This window comes from Protopterus annectens, chromosome 7.part0 (genome assembly GCF_019279795.1).
Source record: "Protopterus annectens isolate FY-2018-M chromosome 7.part0, PAN1.0, whole genome shotgun sequence".
In the NCBI taxonomy this organism is placed as follows: domain Eukaryota; kingdom Metazoa; phylum Chordata; order Ceratodontiformes; family Protopteridae; genus Protopterus; species Protopterus annectens.
This window is the reverse complement of record NC_056739.1, coordinates 1,694,448,770-1,694,464,165: the sequence shown is the minus strand read 5'-3', so window position 1 is coordinate 1,694,464,165 and position 15,396 is coordinate 1,694,448,770. Positions and strand designations below refer to the sequence as shown.

The window sequence follows — 15,396 nt, the reverse complement described above, 5'->3', positions numbered from 1 at the left end:
TAGATTTTAGAACACATCCACAGAATAAACATTGTATGTTATACCTATAGACATATTTTCTTCAATATATTATGTAAGAATGATAAATCATAATGCCAACATGTCTTACCAGAGGCTCTTGCAAGAATATCTGATCTCCTTGTGCAGTAATACAGCCTTCAAGTTTCAGTGGAGGCAGCAGATCTTGCTCTGGTTCATAGTACCTTTTCAGCTGCAAGCAGAAAATAAACCAAGGTTCATGTGAAGAATTCTGAGTTCTTAAGACAAAAAAAGAAGTTATGTACTTACCATAACGTTCCATGTTTGTAGTCCATCTCACCTATATTCTTGCTGGATGGGTTCGGAGCAGATATTCGGCTCCGACTCGGCCGAGAGCCTTTACTGGCTCGAGGCTAGCCCCTATCCCATGGTGCCTCACGGCAAACACCCAGATCTAGTTTGCTAGAAAGCAATAAATACCTAGCAGGTAAGAATAAGAAAAGAGCTGTAAAAATACAGCAAAGGATTAGAAATATAATCCATTCTAGGTGGACAACAAAAAGAACAATATCAGGCAGCATCAAAATGGTCCACCAGATCCCCCAGAAACAGGAAGGGGGTTGGAGGGAGAGATGCAAGAATATAGGCAAGCTGGACTACAAACATGGAACGTTATGGTAAGTACATAACTTCTTTATGTTATGTAGTCCTATCTCACCGTAATTCTTGCTGGATGGGACAGTGTCCCTAGCACCTTTATCCTGGGTGGCTCAAGCGAAGAGACTCTTCAGCACAGTGGACCCAAAGGATGACCTGTCCTGGGAGGCCAAATCCAATTTATAATTACACCTGGCTATTCGTGGAACTGGAGCAACCATGTTGTCAATTTGATGGTGTGGATGGAGGGATGGAACTGTCCCGATTGATGAATCAGGAGATCTGGAGATGGGTCCAGAATCCATGGTTCCTCCAAGAGGTAGGGCCACAGGAAGGGAAACCAAATTTGTCGAAGCCATTAAGGAGCAATGAGGATCAAGGAAATCCTCAACTGTCTTGCTTTCTGTATTACTTTGGGGATCAGTGGAAAAGGAGGAAAGGTATAAAGAAGTCCTGGGGGCCAATCGTGAACTAGAGCATCCCTGGGTGACATCCCTGGATGGGGAATGAGGGCAAAGTAGCTGCTGCATTTGGTGAGTGGCAAAAAGATCGCAGCATAGCTGGCCCCATCCGTCAAAGATTTATTTCGCAACCACTGGATTCAGGGACCACTCGTGAGGCATTAGAATTGCTCGGCTGAGTTTGTCTGCTATTACGATGGATTTCCCCGGGATATGCGTTGCTATCAGGAAGCGTTGAGTATCCATCGCCCATTTTCAAACTCTTAAGGCCTCTCGACAAAGCGGGTAAGACTTGGTTCCCCATTGTTTATGTACCACACGACAGACATGTTGTCTGACTGAATCGCAATTGTTTTATAGGTTTATAGGTTAGTACTATAGGAAGGGAGCTGTGAAGTGCTTGCAGCACATACAGCACAGGTCTCATCCCCAGAACATTGATGTGCAAGTGGTTCTCGTGGTTCTGCCAAGTACCTTGGACTGTCATTTCCAGATAATGCCTCCCCCACCCTATCTGGGAAGCGTCCGTGGTCAAAACTGCTTTCTCTTGGGGAGGAACAAGTGGACGACCTAGGACAAGTTGTTTTGTCAGATCCTTTCTACATGCGTTTGTTATCAATATCTGGTGAGACAATGGAAGGTCTTACCATCGACCATTGTGCAAACAGCAGCCATTGGAGAATCCTCATGTGTAGGTGAGCAAGAGTAACTAATAGGATGGCAGAAGCCATAGTCCCTAGGACTTGAAGGACTACTCTGGCCTTGACTCTTTTGTTTGTTTAGTAAGGATCTGACCTGACTACGTAGAGATTACACTCTTTTCTGTGTTAGCCTTATTGGCATGGTGGTTGTGTCTATTTCTGAGCCTAAATATGCAATGTGCTGCGAGGGAGATGAGACTGACTTTTGCAAGTTGACAGTGATGCTTAGACTGGTGCACAAGAATAGAGTCTCATCCCTGGTCCTTATTAGTTGATGCTTGGTGGTAGCAGCGAGGAGCCAGTTGTCTAGGTATGGAAACACCTGGATTCCTTGACATCTCAGGTGAGCCGTTACCACTGCCATACATTTGGTAATCACTCTGGGGACTGCAGTGAGGCCAAAGGGCAGTATTCTGAACTGAAAATGACTGGCTCCCAGCCGGAAGCTTAAGTGTCTCCTGGAGCGCCTGTCCATTTTGATGTGGTAGTATGGATCCTGGAGATCGACTGAGCACATCCAGTTGTCTTTCCCGATAAAGGGCAATATTGACTGCAGAGTGACCATTCAGAACTTCGATTTTCTTACATGTTTGTTGAGCCTGCTGAGATCTAAAATTAATCTTGTGTCCCCTGTCTTTTTTGGAACTAAAAAGAATCGACAGTAAGTTCCGGATCCTACTTGCTCTGCAGGGACTTCTTGGATGACTCTTTATTGCAGCAACGAGATGACCTCTGATGTTGCATGGTCTAGCTGGATGGGTGGTACGTCTGGTAGACTGGTTTGTTGGGGGTTCGGAAATGAAGGGAATCAGATAACCTCTGGATATTATTGTGTGTACCCAACGATCTTGAGTGATAGTTAGCCAGGCAGTTGGGTACAGCGATATACGACACCCGAATGCCTCCAGAGATGGACAGTCAGGTAACCCTTCAGGGTCGATGGTAGGGAAGATCAGAGAAAGCTTCTCTGTCTCCCTGATGTTGCAGGCCTCCTCTGCAGCGAGGGCGGCGTCTTCCATTATACCCTCTCCCTCTGGGGGAAGGTTGACCTTGTGCCTGAGGGAAACCTTTTTGGGATTTGCGGAAAAACATTTTCCCTCCTGTATTACCCTTGGGATAGGGTATAGACGGAAGAGAGAAACAGACTCAGACGGCAGATAAGGTTTTTCCTTCCTGAAACCATCCTGAACCATCAAAGAAAACATTAGTGAAGGAAGACTAGAAGGATTCCGTAAAATTACAAAGATGCATCCATGAATCTCTCCTGAGGGATATTCCTGCTGTGGCTGCTCTACTCGCTCCATCTGCTGCATATGAGATCATGCCTCATGGAGGAGTTAGCTATAGAAGTAAGGATGGAGAGCTGCGTAGAAACCATATCCATGGAACCCGGAGCTACTGAACCCTGGAGGGTGTCTCCTAACTCTTACAGGAGATCCCTCTGAAGACAAGTAAAATGAGTCAGGTAATTCAGTGATCTTAACGTAAATGCCGCTGAAGAAAGAGTACACTTCCCGTACCTATCCATCGTCCTGGACTCCTTGTTAGGAGGATGGATATTCGAAGACATCTCAGATAATTCCTTCTTGGTGGCCGCTGCTACCACCATAGCATCAACTGGAACTCCCTTACTAAGGAAGGACTTGTCCTCAGGTGCTGTCATAAATTTGTTTGGCCTCCTCGGGACGGCTTTCACTGAATCTGGAGAGGTCCATGCTTTCCGCGATATGACCCCAAAAGTTGGTCATAAGGTGGTGTCACCCAGGAGGAGGAAGGTCAGGAACCAAAAGCCACAAGATACACTGATTCATCCTCAGTAGGGTTAGAGGTCTTCCAATCACCCCCCTGTCTAAGGATGTCAGAAAAAGAGACATCCTCAGAGGGGGATCTAGGGGACCCTTCTGATTCCTCTAAATCAGTGTCTGACATGACAGACTCAGGTGAGTCGACATGTTTCCTCTTACACAGTCTATTCTGAGGGAGCTCTCCAGTGGGATAATCTGGGGAGGTCTCGAAAGAGGGGGCACCTCCAATGGGGGCTACTTGGGCCTCTAGTTCCCTATGCTGTGGGGGTGGCAGGGGGGGAAGAGGTTGCTGCCTGCTGCTGGTGGGACACAGGTTCCAATGGAATTACTTTGGCAGAGGATAAAGCCTTCTCTACAGCTTCAAAAGCATCCCCCCCGCTCCGAAGATGACCTCCGCTCCGAGGGAGAAGATGGTCGACTCCTAGCAAGAGGGAACGCTCTGAAGCAGAAGTGGGAGCCGAGTCGATGCGAGGCTCCGAGAGGGAGGGTTGGTTCCGACGAGAACCCAGGGTGACTGTTCCTCCTCGGAGTCGACACGAGAGCATCGGCTCCCAGAACCCTCAGCTCCAGACGGAGCCATCGAGGGTAGAGTAATTGGCTCTGAGGAAACAGGTTGAATCTCCGAAACCGAAGGGTCCAAGACATAGGAACCTGAAGTAATAGGCTCCAAGAGCAAAGCAGTCGGAGGAGGATCAGTGATTAGTAAGGGGGTTGGGCTCCAAGACCTTTGGGTCTGGAGGGGCCAATTTTCTAGCCAGAGTTGGATCCGAAAGCAACTTCTTCACCACCCTCTCAATGTCCTTATCTGCTAGGGTCCTGGAGGATCTGGTGGAGACAGGAGGAGACCTTCTCCCCAAAATAGGAGATTTCAATGTAGGAGATACAGTCTCGATGTCAAGCAAAATTTCCGGTACCGAAGATTCTCTCAGAACCGATGAAATCGACGGCACCGAAATAGGTGATGCTGAGTCAGAACCGGAACTTCTTGGCTCCAACGCTTTAGTCATTTTTGTTGGCTCCGAAGCAGGGGCCGATGATTTTCTCTTTGAGGATTTTGGAGCTGCCTGATCAAGTTCTAGCTGCTCCTGGAAGGAACTGGTCATGAGACCCCTTGTCAATGAGTTTTCTCTTTCTCTCATTCAAAACTCTAGTGCTAAAAGAGTGACAGAAGGTGCATGGGATCCTGTAAATGGACTTCACTAAGGCAATATATGCAACTGATGTGGCTGTCTGTAAGAGACATTTTCTGCGCACACCTATCACACTTTTTGAACCCCGAAGGGCGATGATCCTTATCTTTATCTTTTGACATTTTTAGAAACAGAGACAAAAGAGATAACAATATCAATTGATAATAGAAGAGAAGGAGATAACTTTTTTTTTTTAAACAGTCACACACACAGGGAGGAAAGGCCCTCTAACTTAACGGGCACTACGGCCCTCTAACTTAACGGGCCATACAGACCTATGGGGGAATAGGGATAGAAAAAACTTTCAGAAACAATCACACAAGAGACAAGAAACTATCTAAAAATATATCTGATAGAAAAAAGTAAGAAAAGATTAAATATAGTAAAAAAATCATTTTACTTAGCCAACGAGCCAGCAAGACACAACCTCGAAGCTTTTGCGGCAAACGAGATCTGGGGATTTGCTGTGAGGCCCCATGGGATAGGGGCTAGCCTCGAGCCAGTAAAAGCTCTTGAGCTTTAGTATCGGCCGAGTCGGAGCCGAATATCGGCTCTGAACCCATCCAGCAAGAATTACGGCGAGATAGGACTACATAACATCATAGGTTGCACAAATACATTTGTGACAACAGAAGGTACTGCCAGCCATGCCAAATTTAGGGCAATGGACTGATCACTTGTGCCAGTATAGCTAGCTGTAATTTTGTAAATAATTATATGTCATTTGCATATCAAACTGATTTGTACAGATACTTGTGCTGGAAATGCATTTGTCAGGTTTGCTTGTGTTAAAATTTATTAGCAATGCATCATGCTGGAATGAAAAGAAATGTACATGTATTCCTGTAACTGAATTAAATGTATAAATTTTAAAAGAGGATACTAGGATAGCAGAGGTTAACCAACTAGCTTATTTAAAAAAAAAAAGAAGGGAAATGGAAATCAGCTGTTAAACCATTACAACTGCACCCCATAGTGCTGAATAGATGGTGGGTCTGAGAGAAGCCTATGTCCAGTAACGCAAAAAAAAGAGGGGAAGCCCCAGCTACTGCCAAAAACATTTAGATGTGTATTGTTGCCGTCTATGCTAAATTCCTGTCTCACCTTCAAACAGGGATACTGTGAGATCCCAGAGGCAGGTGACCAGATAAGGTCATTCTGCAAGCCATATTGGATATTATATTTTACAGGGAGTAATCTCCGAGTACTGAGTATTCTGTTTTGGGGAATCTGACTAGAAAGACTGCTCACGTATTTCACTGTGCCTTGCTCTCTCAAGTATGTTATTAGGGGAAACAGCAATTCTCTTAGATTCAGTCAGGAATATAGTAAAGCTCAGTTTAAAGATAGTGTTTCTTTATTTGTATGAGTCTGTTCATCAATGTTATTTTCAAAATTTCATGTGACTTGAACTCTGTTGTTTACTATAAATATACATCTACTATTTTCTTGTTCTTTTATTATTTATTATTAAATATATTTAAACTTATCATTGTGGCTGGACGTTTTTAGAAAATATGTAAGCTTTGACAGTATTTGCACATATTGTTTGGTGATAACTCTGGCCACTCCTGAAAGCTTTGCTGTTTGGTCAACATTACCATTCATATTAATATTAACTTCACTCAGCATAACTGGATACCCTTTTAAGAGCCTTATAGTAACTGACTGTGGCAGTGAAGCTACCTTATAGTCTGGGGAAATTTGGTAAAGTGGGTAGTCTGTGCCAGCCTTTCTCGTGTGTGTGTGTGTGTGTGTGTGTGTGTGTGTGTGTGTGTGTGTGAGTGCGCATGTAAAACTTAAATCTCAAAGTGTGTGGGTGTCAGCTGCATTTGTGAGGGAGATGAAGCACTGGTTTCACAGTGCCTGTGGGGAGCCTTACTGGGGACCTGGGGAGATGCAGATAGAGACACACAGACCCCGGGATAAGTGTGTGCACTATGTGCTCTTAAGGGAAATTCGACTTGATGCAGAGAGGTCTGCATCTGGAAATACTGTGTGTATCCATTTGTATTCCCAGTGCATGTCTCTCTCCAGTGTCAGTGGTAAGGATTCAAGCTCCATGATTAATAGCCCAGTGTGGGGACTTCAAAGCATATATGGCTGAAACTGTTATAAGACCATATCCGGAAGCAAATGGTCCTTGATGATGGCTCTACAAACTGGAGAAAACATGGAGATCACCATATAATGGCAGTCAGTACTACTGTACTAAGGTCAGCACAGATGTCTTCTTCTGCAATTTAGTTGCCACAAAAAGATTACGGCAATCTGATGGTAAGATGTTTCCCTCAGTCTGTGAGGAAGTTTTTTTTCTCTTCTGAACTTGACTAAATAAGGATAAAAAGAATGAGGAGATAGAGGGCACAATGGGAAAATAAAGGGTCTTAACAGTAGGGGAAGGCCTGCAACTTCCACAAAAATTTATCTGCAAGATTTTGACGTCTTATTAATAAGAAACAAAAAGATACACTTACCACAACAAGAGATCTTCATGCTCCATCCATGTCCATCAACTTCAAAAGCAAGACAAGTTGCTGCAAACACTAGTCAAAGCAGTACCTTTAAGCCTTCCCAAGATCTAGCTATTTTTTCAATCCCATAATACCTTATGCTTACCTGTCTCTCCAAATAAAAGAACTCAGATCTCTGAGCACATAAAAACATCACTAAAAATACTACCTCTTACGTCTCAGATGACATGCTTGTACATAATCATCCACGATCTTTTAGCTAGGAATGGGAGAAGCTGTGCAGGAATGCGAAAGAGAATGGATATGGATATAAAATCTATGGTTATGTTGCATCTTACCTGATCCCATCTGCCTACTTTAACAGTAGGGCAGAGTCCCCAGCTCATCCTTCTGAATGGTCTCAAGATACAATACTTCTAAAGATGGTAGATGCAAAGGCTGATATAGACCAGGAATTGGCTTCCAGCTTATAATGCCTTGCAAAAGTATGCAGAGAAGCCCACACCACAGCAGCATAAATGACAACATTTTTGAAGAAGGCTTGAATAGCAACTACCACTTTTGCTGAACACACTTTAGGTTAAACAGCTAAATATTTCCTGTATTTCACAGTGGATACATGATGCATTCAGTCACCTAGACTAAGTGACTTTGGAGACGTTTGCACCTATTTTACTGACCTGAGCATGGCACAAAAAAAATTGTTCATTTCTAATGTCTTTGGTTCTAGCCAAACAAAAATGCAGCTGATAAATATCAGAACAATGGTATGTATACTCCTCACAATTTTAATATTGGAGAAAATACAGAGAAATAAAATGATTGGTTTAAATTTGCTCGACAGGCTACCTTAGGCAAAAAAAGTGGGATTAGTCTGCAGTGATCCACTGTCTTTATGGAAAATGAGGAAAGTAGGTTTAGACAGCAAGACCTTAAAATAATATGAATTTTCTAGATAAATTAATTGCTATCAGAAATACTGTTTTATTTATTATTTATTTACATTTGTTGACCGGGAAAATTAGACTGGACACAGGTCCTTTTTCACCGGAGGCCCAGGGAGAAAAGCTCCACAATAAAAACAATTAATTACAAGTTACAAGAAGTATAGGTAGGTTATTTTTAACAATAGTAGTAAACAGTTATAGTTCAAAATGAAATTAAGTATTTAGTTAAATGGTACAACACTTGTATCACTGGTGCCATAAAGACTAGCAAGTATTTTAATAGCTGAGCTCACAGCTATTACCCTTGAATAACAGTGGCTAAGATTACACCTGCTATATAGGTTTACAACCAATGTCTTTGGCTGCAATCTGAAGTAGTTAGAGGGGTGGAAGAAAGGGATTAGAGAATTTAGGGTAGATATGTTAGAGAGGTTTGTTACAGGGGCATGCCCAGTGCTCTTTTAGATGAGATTTTAGAGCAGCTTTGAAGTTAGTGCGTGATGACACAGAAGTAGTAGTGTGAGGAAGGGTATTCCATAATTTTACCATGGAGTAGGAGAAGAGAGCTTCTCCAGCAGAGTTCCTGGTTCTAGTTACCTGTAATTGATTTTTGTTGCTGGACCGTAGTGGTCTGCTGGTATGATAGGGTTGGAGTAGATTTTGGAGGGAGGGAACTTTTAGAGGATGATTTAGTAGGTTGTGGGTGAGTGAGCGTTGGTACCATTGAAGGAGCTGAGGGAGTTCTAGCCCACCTAGTTCAGTAAGTGAGGTGCAGTGGTGGCTACGGTAGTTTGCATCAGTGGCAAACCTTGCTATTTTGTTGTAGCAAGCTTTGAGTTTACCTAACTCACCTTGCCTTAGGTTGGTAAATATTGGAGAGGCGCAGAGTAGAGTGGAGATAAGGTGGCTACTAGCAACTGCAATCTTGGCTGTTTTGGTGAGGAATTGTTTATTTCTGTATAAAGCTCCGAGTTTTTTGTGTACTTTTTTATGGTTAACGAGATGTGGATGTCAAACTTGAGGTTATTGTCAATTTCAACTCCAAGTAGTTTGGTGTGGTCTACTGGGGGGGGATAATGGTGTTGTCATTGGCTTTAATATTAAATTGGTGGGTGTTTAGATTGTGTTTGGTGGGTTGGAAGATGAAGAGTTTTGTTTTGTTTGGGTTAAGTATTAATTGTGCATCTGAAAGCCAAGTTTCAACCGAGGAAAAGGCTTCCTGTGTGGTCTTTTGAAGTTCAGGTAGGGAGTGGGCTGAGCAGATGATGGTGGAATCATCTGCGTACTGTAGGAGGGTGGCATGTTTGGTAGCAGAGGCTAAGATTATTAGTGAATATGGAGAAGAGTAAGGGTCCAAGGATGGATCCTTGGGGAACACCTATTGAGACAGAGAGTTGGGGGGATATATCATTATGCCAAATATCAGATTGATGGCGGTCACTCAGGTAGCTCTGGAACCAGTTTGTGACAGACTGAGAGAAGGACAGAGTACTGAGGACAGTGATGAGTTGTTTATGAGAGACCATGTCAAATGCTTTAGATAGGTCGAGGAAAGTTGCAGAGGTGAAATAACCATTGTTTTTATGTTGAAGGATTGTATTAGTGAAAGCAAGTAAGGCAGTGGTTGTGCTATGGTTTGGTCGGAAACCATGTTGTGTGTTAGAGAGGAGGTTGTTAGTAAGGAGGTAGTTTAGAACTTGAGAGTGAATGCATCTCTCAAGTAGTTTTAATAGAGAAGACAGAACTGCTATGGGCTGGTAGTTGGTGAATTCTGTGGAAGGCCCACCTTTGTGGAGGGGGATAATGTGGGATATTTTCCACTGTGAAGGGACATAGCTTTCAGATAAAGATTGGTTACTCAGGATTGCAACTGGGTAGGCTAGGGCTTCAGCTACAATTATAAGGTACTCAGCTGGGAGGTTGTCAGCTGCTAGTTTTGTAGGTTTTAGTTTCGATAAAGAGTTTTTTTTTTTGTTGGGGGTAGGGATAGGAGAGAAAGCGAATGCAGTGGGCAGGGTACTAGGTGTAGTTGGAGGGGGTAGGGGAGAGAGGTTTTGTTGTTTTGCTAGTGATAGAACGGTTTGTGTGAAGTGAGTGTTGAATGAGGTGGCAATGTTTTCAGAGGAGTTTGTTTTGTTTGGTGGAGGGGTTGCTACTTTTCCTGGGTGGAAGATGGAGTTGATGGTTGACCAGAATTGTTTAGGGCTGTTTTGGGTGGAGTTCAGGGCAGACTGGTAATATAGGATTTTGTCCTGTTTTATTAATTTTTTGACTTTGTTGCGTAATTCACAGAATTTCTGTCAGTCAGAGGGTTTTTTTGTCTTGCGCCAGTGATTCCAGGCTCTATCTTGGTTTTTCATTTCTGATCAAGTGGCTTTTTGTACCCATGGGGAGGACTGGGTTTTAACTCTAGTAAATCTTGTGGGCGCATGGGTGGTTAGGACTTTAAGGAAGGTGGTATTGAAAAATTGGACCCCTGGGCTACGTCGCTTGTTACAGGTCTCTGGCATGGGGTGGCTTCCCCTATTTTGACTAGGAAAATCACTTCACCTGAAAATGTATAAAATTGAATGAGTTTTAGATATTGTACACAAAGGCAGGGTAATAACATATGATGCACTTATTCAAATGAATAAGTCTTGAATGTTGGCTAATTCAGTACATTGCAGGAGCACTGCTACAAGAAGCCTAACAAAACACCTCCTTTCACCTTTTCTGGCAAGCCAATCAGAAGCAACTCAACTTGAGCTTCAGCCTCCTGAAATTTCCCATCTGCAACAGCCACTGAATTCTCAAGAGCCTAAATCCATATACTGACTTAAAGATGGCGGCATTCAGATTCATATACTTTTTAGTGGACATATGCAAGAAGGTGATTGCTTTTCTAAAGTCTCTGCCTGCCTTGGTAGCACTACGTCCACATTCACTCATAATAGTTTTGGGTTAGTCATCTGTCTAACCAGTGATGACATAGCCAGTCTGCAGTGAGAGCCTGTTCCCGGCTCAAACAAAATTTTGAGGAATGCCTGCATTCTCTCATTGTCCAACTTACTACCATCCATGTTTTAAAATAGCTTAATGCACTGACAATAAACAGGAAGACATGAAGAGCAAACATTATATTCAAACACTCAGCATTACAATTTTAAAAAAGTTAAAATGGAAAGGTGTTATTATAAAAAATAATAAAATGATGGTGCTGCATGTCCTGATTCAGGTCCTTCTGGTAAAATGCATACCCACACATCTCTGACATACTAAATATTTTAATGTTTAGAAGTTTTCTAAAATGACTACCACCCATAAAACAGATAACTACTTTCCTTTTGAACTGCATACAAGAGGTGTCACCCCAATCTACACTATTGTTTTAAACAAAAAAAATCTTTATTAAATTTTCATGTATGACATAGGCACAATCTTACATTTATACAAATGAAAATAAACCATAACAAAATCTCATTTGCTAACATTATTCCTTACAAACCGTGCCAACATAACTGTAGCTGCAAACATTATACGGGACATTTAAAATATCCAGTCAGTGTCAATCCACCATTAGATAAACTCATTCAAATCCTGCCTTCTTTTAAACCTCATTCCTACTCTTCTGCATGTAGCGATCTCACATTTCCTACTTTTTCCTATGTAATTTGTCCTACCCTCTTCCAAAGACCCCAGCTCGAGTTATTTAATCTCCGCTCTATCTTTGATATTTCTAGTAAAGTTGGTGTAGACTCTGATTCCCATTTTCTAGTAATTGCTTTTTTGGCAGACATCTTAAAAAGACTCAGCAAAGCTTTACTATGTCTAGGCAATGCTGATTCTGTATCATAGCTCAGAAAAATAATTTCTCTAGTTACTCTAATTTGCTCACCCAGCATCTCTGACAGTATAGACTACAGGGAATCTTTAAAGTCCGCCAACTCATTACACTCCCTGAAAATATGTTCCCAGTTACCTCTTTCTTCCCCATCATACGTCTAATATTTGCTATCTACTTGAGGAAAAATTCTTTAGAGTCTGCTTGGGGTATAAAAATACCTATGTAAACACTTACAGGCAAAGATCCTAAATCTTTAAGATTTTGTTGCATACTTGGGAGACATACATATATCCCCTCATTGTTTCTTTGCGAATTGCTTATCCAATCTTTCTTCTCAATACGTCTTGACCCTCCCTGATTGATTCCTATAGTTATCATGCAATACTTTATATGCTCTACAATCCTATTATTTTCTTAATGACAATTTCTGTTCTAGATTCCACCAGAAATTCTACCAGTACTGGTCTTTCATTTAGGACGCCCCTATTTCTTTCTCTTGCCTATACTCTGATATCAATCCTTGATATGATAGGCATATTGGTAGAATCCCCTTTCTCCATTCCCTTATTGGCTTAGTTCTCAGAATACCTTCTGCTACTTTATGAATATAATATTCTATATGATTATTATTGTTCTCCTTAAAGGTCTGTGTCCAAAATCCCAGTCAAACCCTGTTACTTGAGCTTCCCCCATGTTTCATCATCTCTTTCCATTTTGAATTATATTTTTATGCTTGTGCTAACTTAACTCCGTTGCTCTGAAATACTCCTTCACCATGGGTAATCCCAATCCTTTTCTACTGGAAGAATAAGCTTATCCCACTTGACTCTTGTGGTCTTCCCCTCCTTCATAAAATCCTTCAGCTCTTTATTAATTACTATCCACAACTTCTCCTCTGGTTCATAAAAATATGCTTGACTTGTGTATAAAACTAAAGGGACTAAAAACATTTTAATTGCTTGTATCTTACTATCGATATCCACATAACAGAGCTTCCATTTTCTCAGTGTTTGTATTATCTTTTGTTTAAGTCTCTTCCCACATACCCCTACCTGCCATACCGGTATCATTTTTAATCCATACTCCTAAACACTTCAATTTCTCATGTCCCCATACATATGGCTATTGCTGAACCAATTCATATGGGGGTACACAGCTTACCACTATTGCTTTAGTTTTAGCTTCATTCATTTTGTATCCCAAAAAGGTTTGAAACTATCTCAGCATGTTCCACAGCACTGTAATGTCCGTTTCTTTTGGCAAGTATAAAATAATGTCATCTGCAAATAGAGACAGCTTTCCTTGACTACCATACCAATTATATCCTTGAGTTTCTGAGTCTCTTATATTCTTTGCTAATGATTCTAAATATAATGCAAATAACAAAGGGGAGAGAGGACACCCCTGCCTGGCTCCGCTGCTCAAGCAGAGATTATCAGAGAGGTCCCCACCCACTCTAATTTTCACCTCTGGTCCCTCATATATCCACTTAATCAACCTTATAATTTTATCAGGGAATGCAAATGTTTCCATTGCTGTGCTCAAAAAGTCCCAAGTTACCCTGTCAAATGCTTTCTGTGCATCAAGACCTACCAACAACAGTGGTATTTTCTTACACTCTTGTTTCCCTCTGGAGCATCAGTGTTCTGTTAATGTTGTCAACTGTCTGCCTCCCCTCTGCAAAATCACACTGATCCACACCTATCAATTTTGGCATCACTTTTGCCATTATAGACGTATATACTTTATAATCACGATTTAGCATTGAAGTCTGTATGAATCTGGATCGGATGGGTCTTTACCCTCTTTAGGTATTACTTTCTTCCAGGATGTTGGTACTTCTCCACTAAAAATACTATTAAACAAAACCTTCCCGATCTTTAACAGTTTTTCCCCTCCTAACTTTCAAACCTCCACAGGAATACCATCACTTTCATGTAGATTGGTTATACATCATCATTTTTATCTCATCCTATCTTGTTAGTAACGGAGCCTCCTCTACCTCTAACCTTGGCATATTTAATTTTTCCATAAACATTTCCATTTGTACCTTTTCTTGATTTCCATATTTCTCTGCTTTATACAGACTTTCATATAATTTTTGAAATATTTCTAATACTTCTACAGGATCCCTTGTTATCTTCATTGTTATAGGCTCCCTAAGCTTGGTGACAGCCCTTTCTACTTTCTATTGCCCGAGTCATTATGCTAAAAGTTTTTGATCTCTGGAGTTATCAAAAAACAGTTGCTTAACAGCAGTTTTTTTTTAAACTCATGCATATTATCAAGGTAATCCCTTTTCTGTTTAGCATTATGGAGTTGCTCCTCTTCTTGTTCTGTGAGATTCTCCCTATTTTGCAATACTTTTAACATCTGTCAGTCCCTCTAAGTAATTCTCATTGCTTTTTAACCACCTCTCTCCCTTTCTTTTATTTCCACCCTATTTTTAATTCCACTTTAATTTTATCCCACTCACTAGCTATACTTTCAGAAGAAAATTCTATCTTCTCTAATATCTCCTGAATAATTTCCACTGCCCATTCCTTAAATTCCTCCCTTTTCAACAAATACGTGGGAGAGTGTCAGTGTCTCATTTTTATTTCATTGCACTGTGTTTTTACTTTGGTTATTATTGGTGCATGATCTGAAATAGTTATTGGGTGCCTATCAAGACCTTCAATTAAATGCACGTTTCTGTGAAATGTAAATTCTGTCTAGCCTAGCCCAGTGTTTGTATCTTGAGGAATAATATGTAAATTCATTCCAAACTCCTAGTAATGAATTCACATCTTCCATGCCAAATATTTTCATACATTTCTTTAAAAATCAACCCTCCTTTGATATATTTTTTCCTTTTTGGCCCCCAGACACATTCGTTGTTGCATATCAAATTCCATTCCCCACCTACAAGTAATATTCTTTGCTGAAAGCGGATTATTTCTCCCAGAATATTCTTAATCTCCATTACAGCAGTTTTCGGTGGAATGTAAATACATGACAGTGCAATCCTTCTCCCTTGCCAGCAGCCCCTTAGTACTACAAATCTGCCATTATATTTCATATTTTCCTCTAATATTGGAGTTCCTCTTGCAATTAATATGTCTCCTCTCTTCCATTAACCCAGGTATTCTGATGAATAACCAGCCTAAAAACCTTTCTTTATCAAATTCACATGTGCAGTTCTTTCAAAGTGTGTCTCCTGGAGCATAACTATTTGAACTCTACATTTTTTAATATATTTCATCACTCTGTTTTTTGTAATTATCTGAGACAGTTAACATTTAAAGACATTATAGAAATAATCGTATTCTTAAGAGATTATTATTCCCACCATTTATAAATAGCTCTTTTGTTAA

At 41.1% G+C, this 15,396-nt stretch overlaps 1 protein-coding gene across 2 annotated transcripts in view; it reads right to left on the bottom strand.

The window, feature by feature from the left end:
* FANCI (FA complementation group I) overlaps nucleotides 1–15,396 on the bottom strand; it is a 2,406,750-nt gene that overhangs the window by 1,099,743 nt on the left and 1,291,611 nt on the right. For both annotated transcript variants that reach the window (XM_044078210.1, XM_044078208.1), the window contains exon 20: nucleotides 110–211. In XM_044078210.1, coding sequence (XP_043934145.1) covers nucleotides 110–211 — 102 coding nt within the window. The remainder of the gene's footprint in view (nucleotides 1–109; nucleotides 212–15,396) is intronic.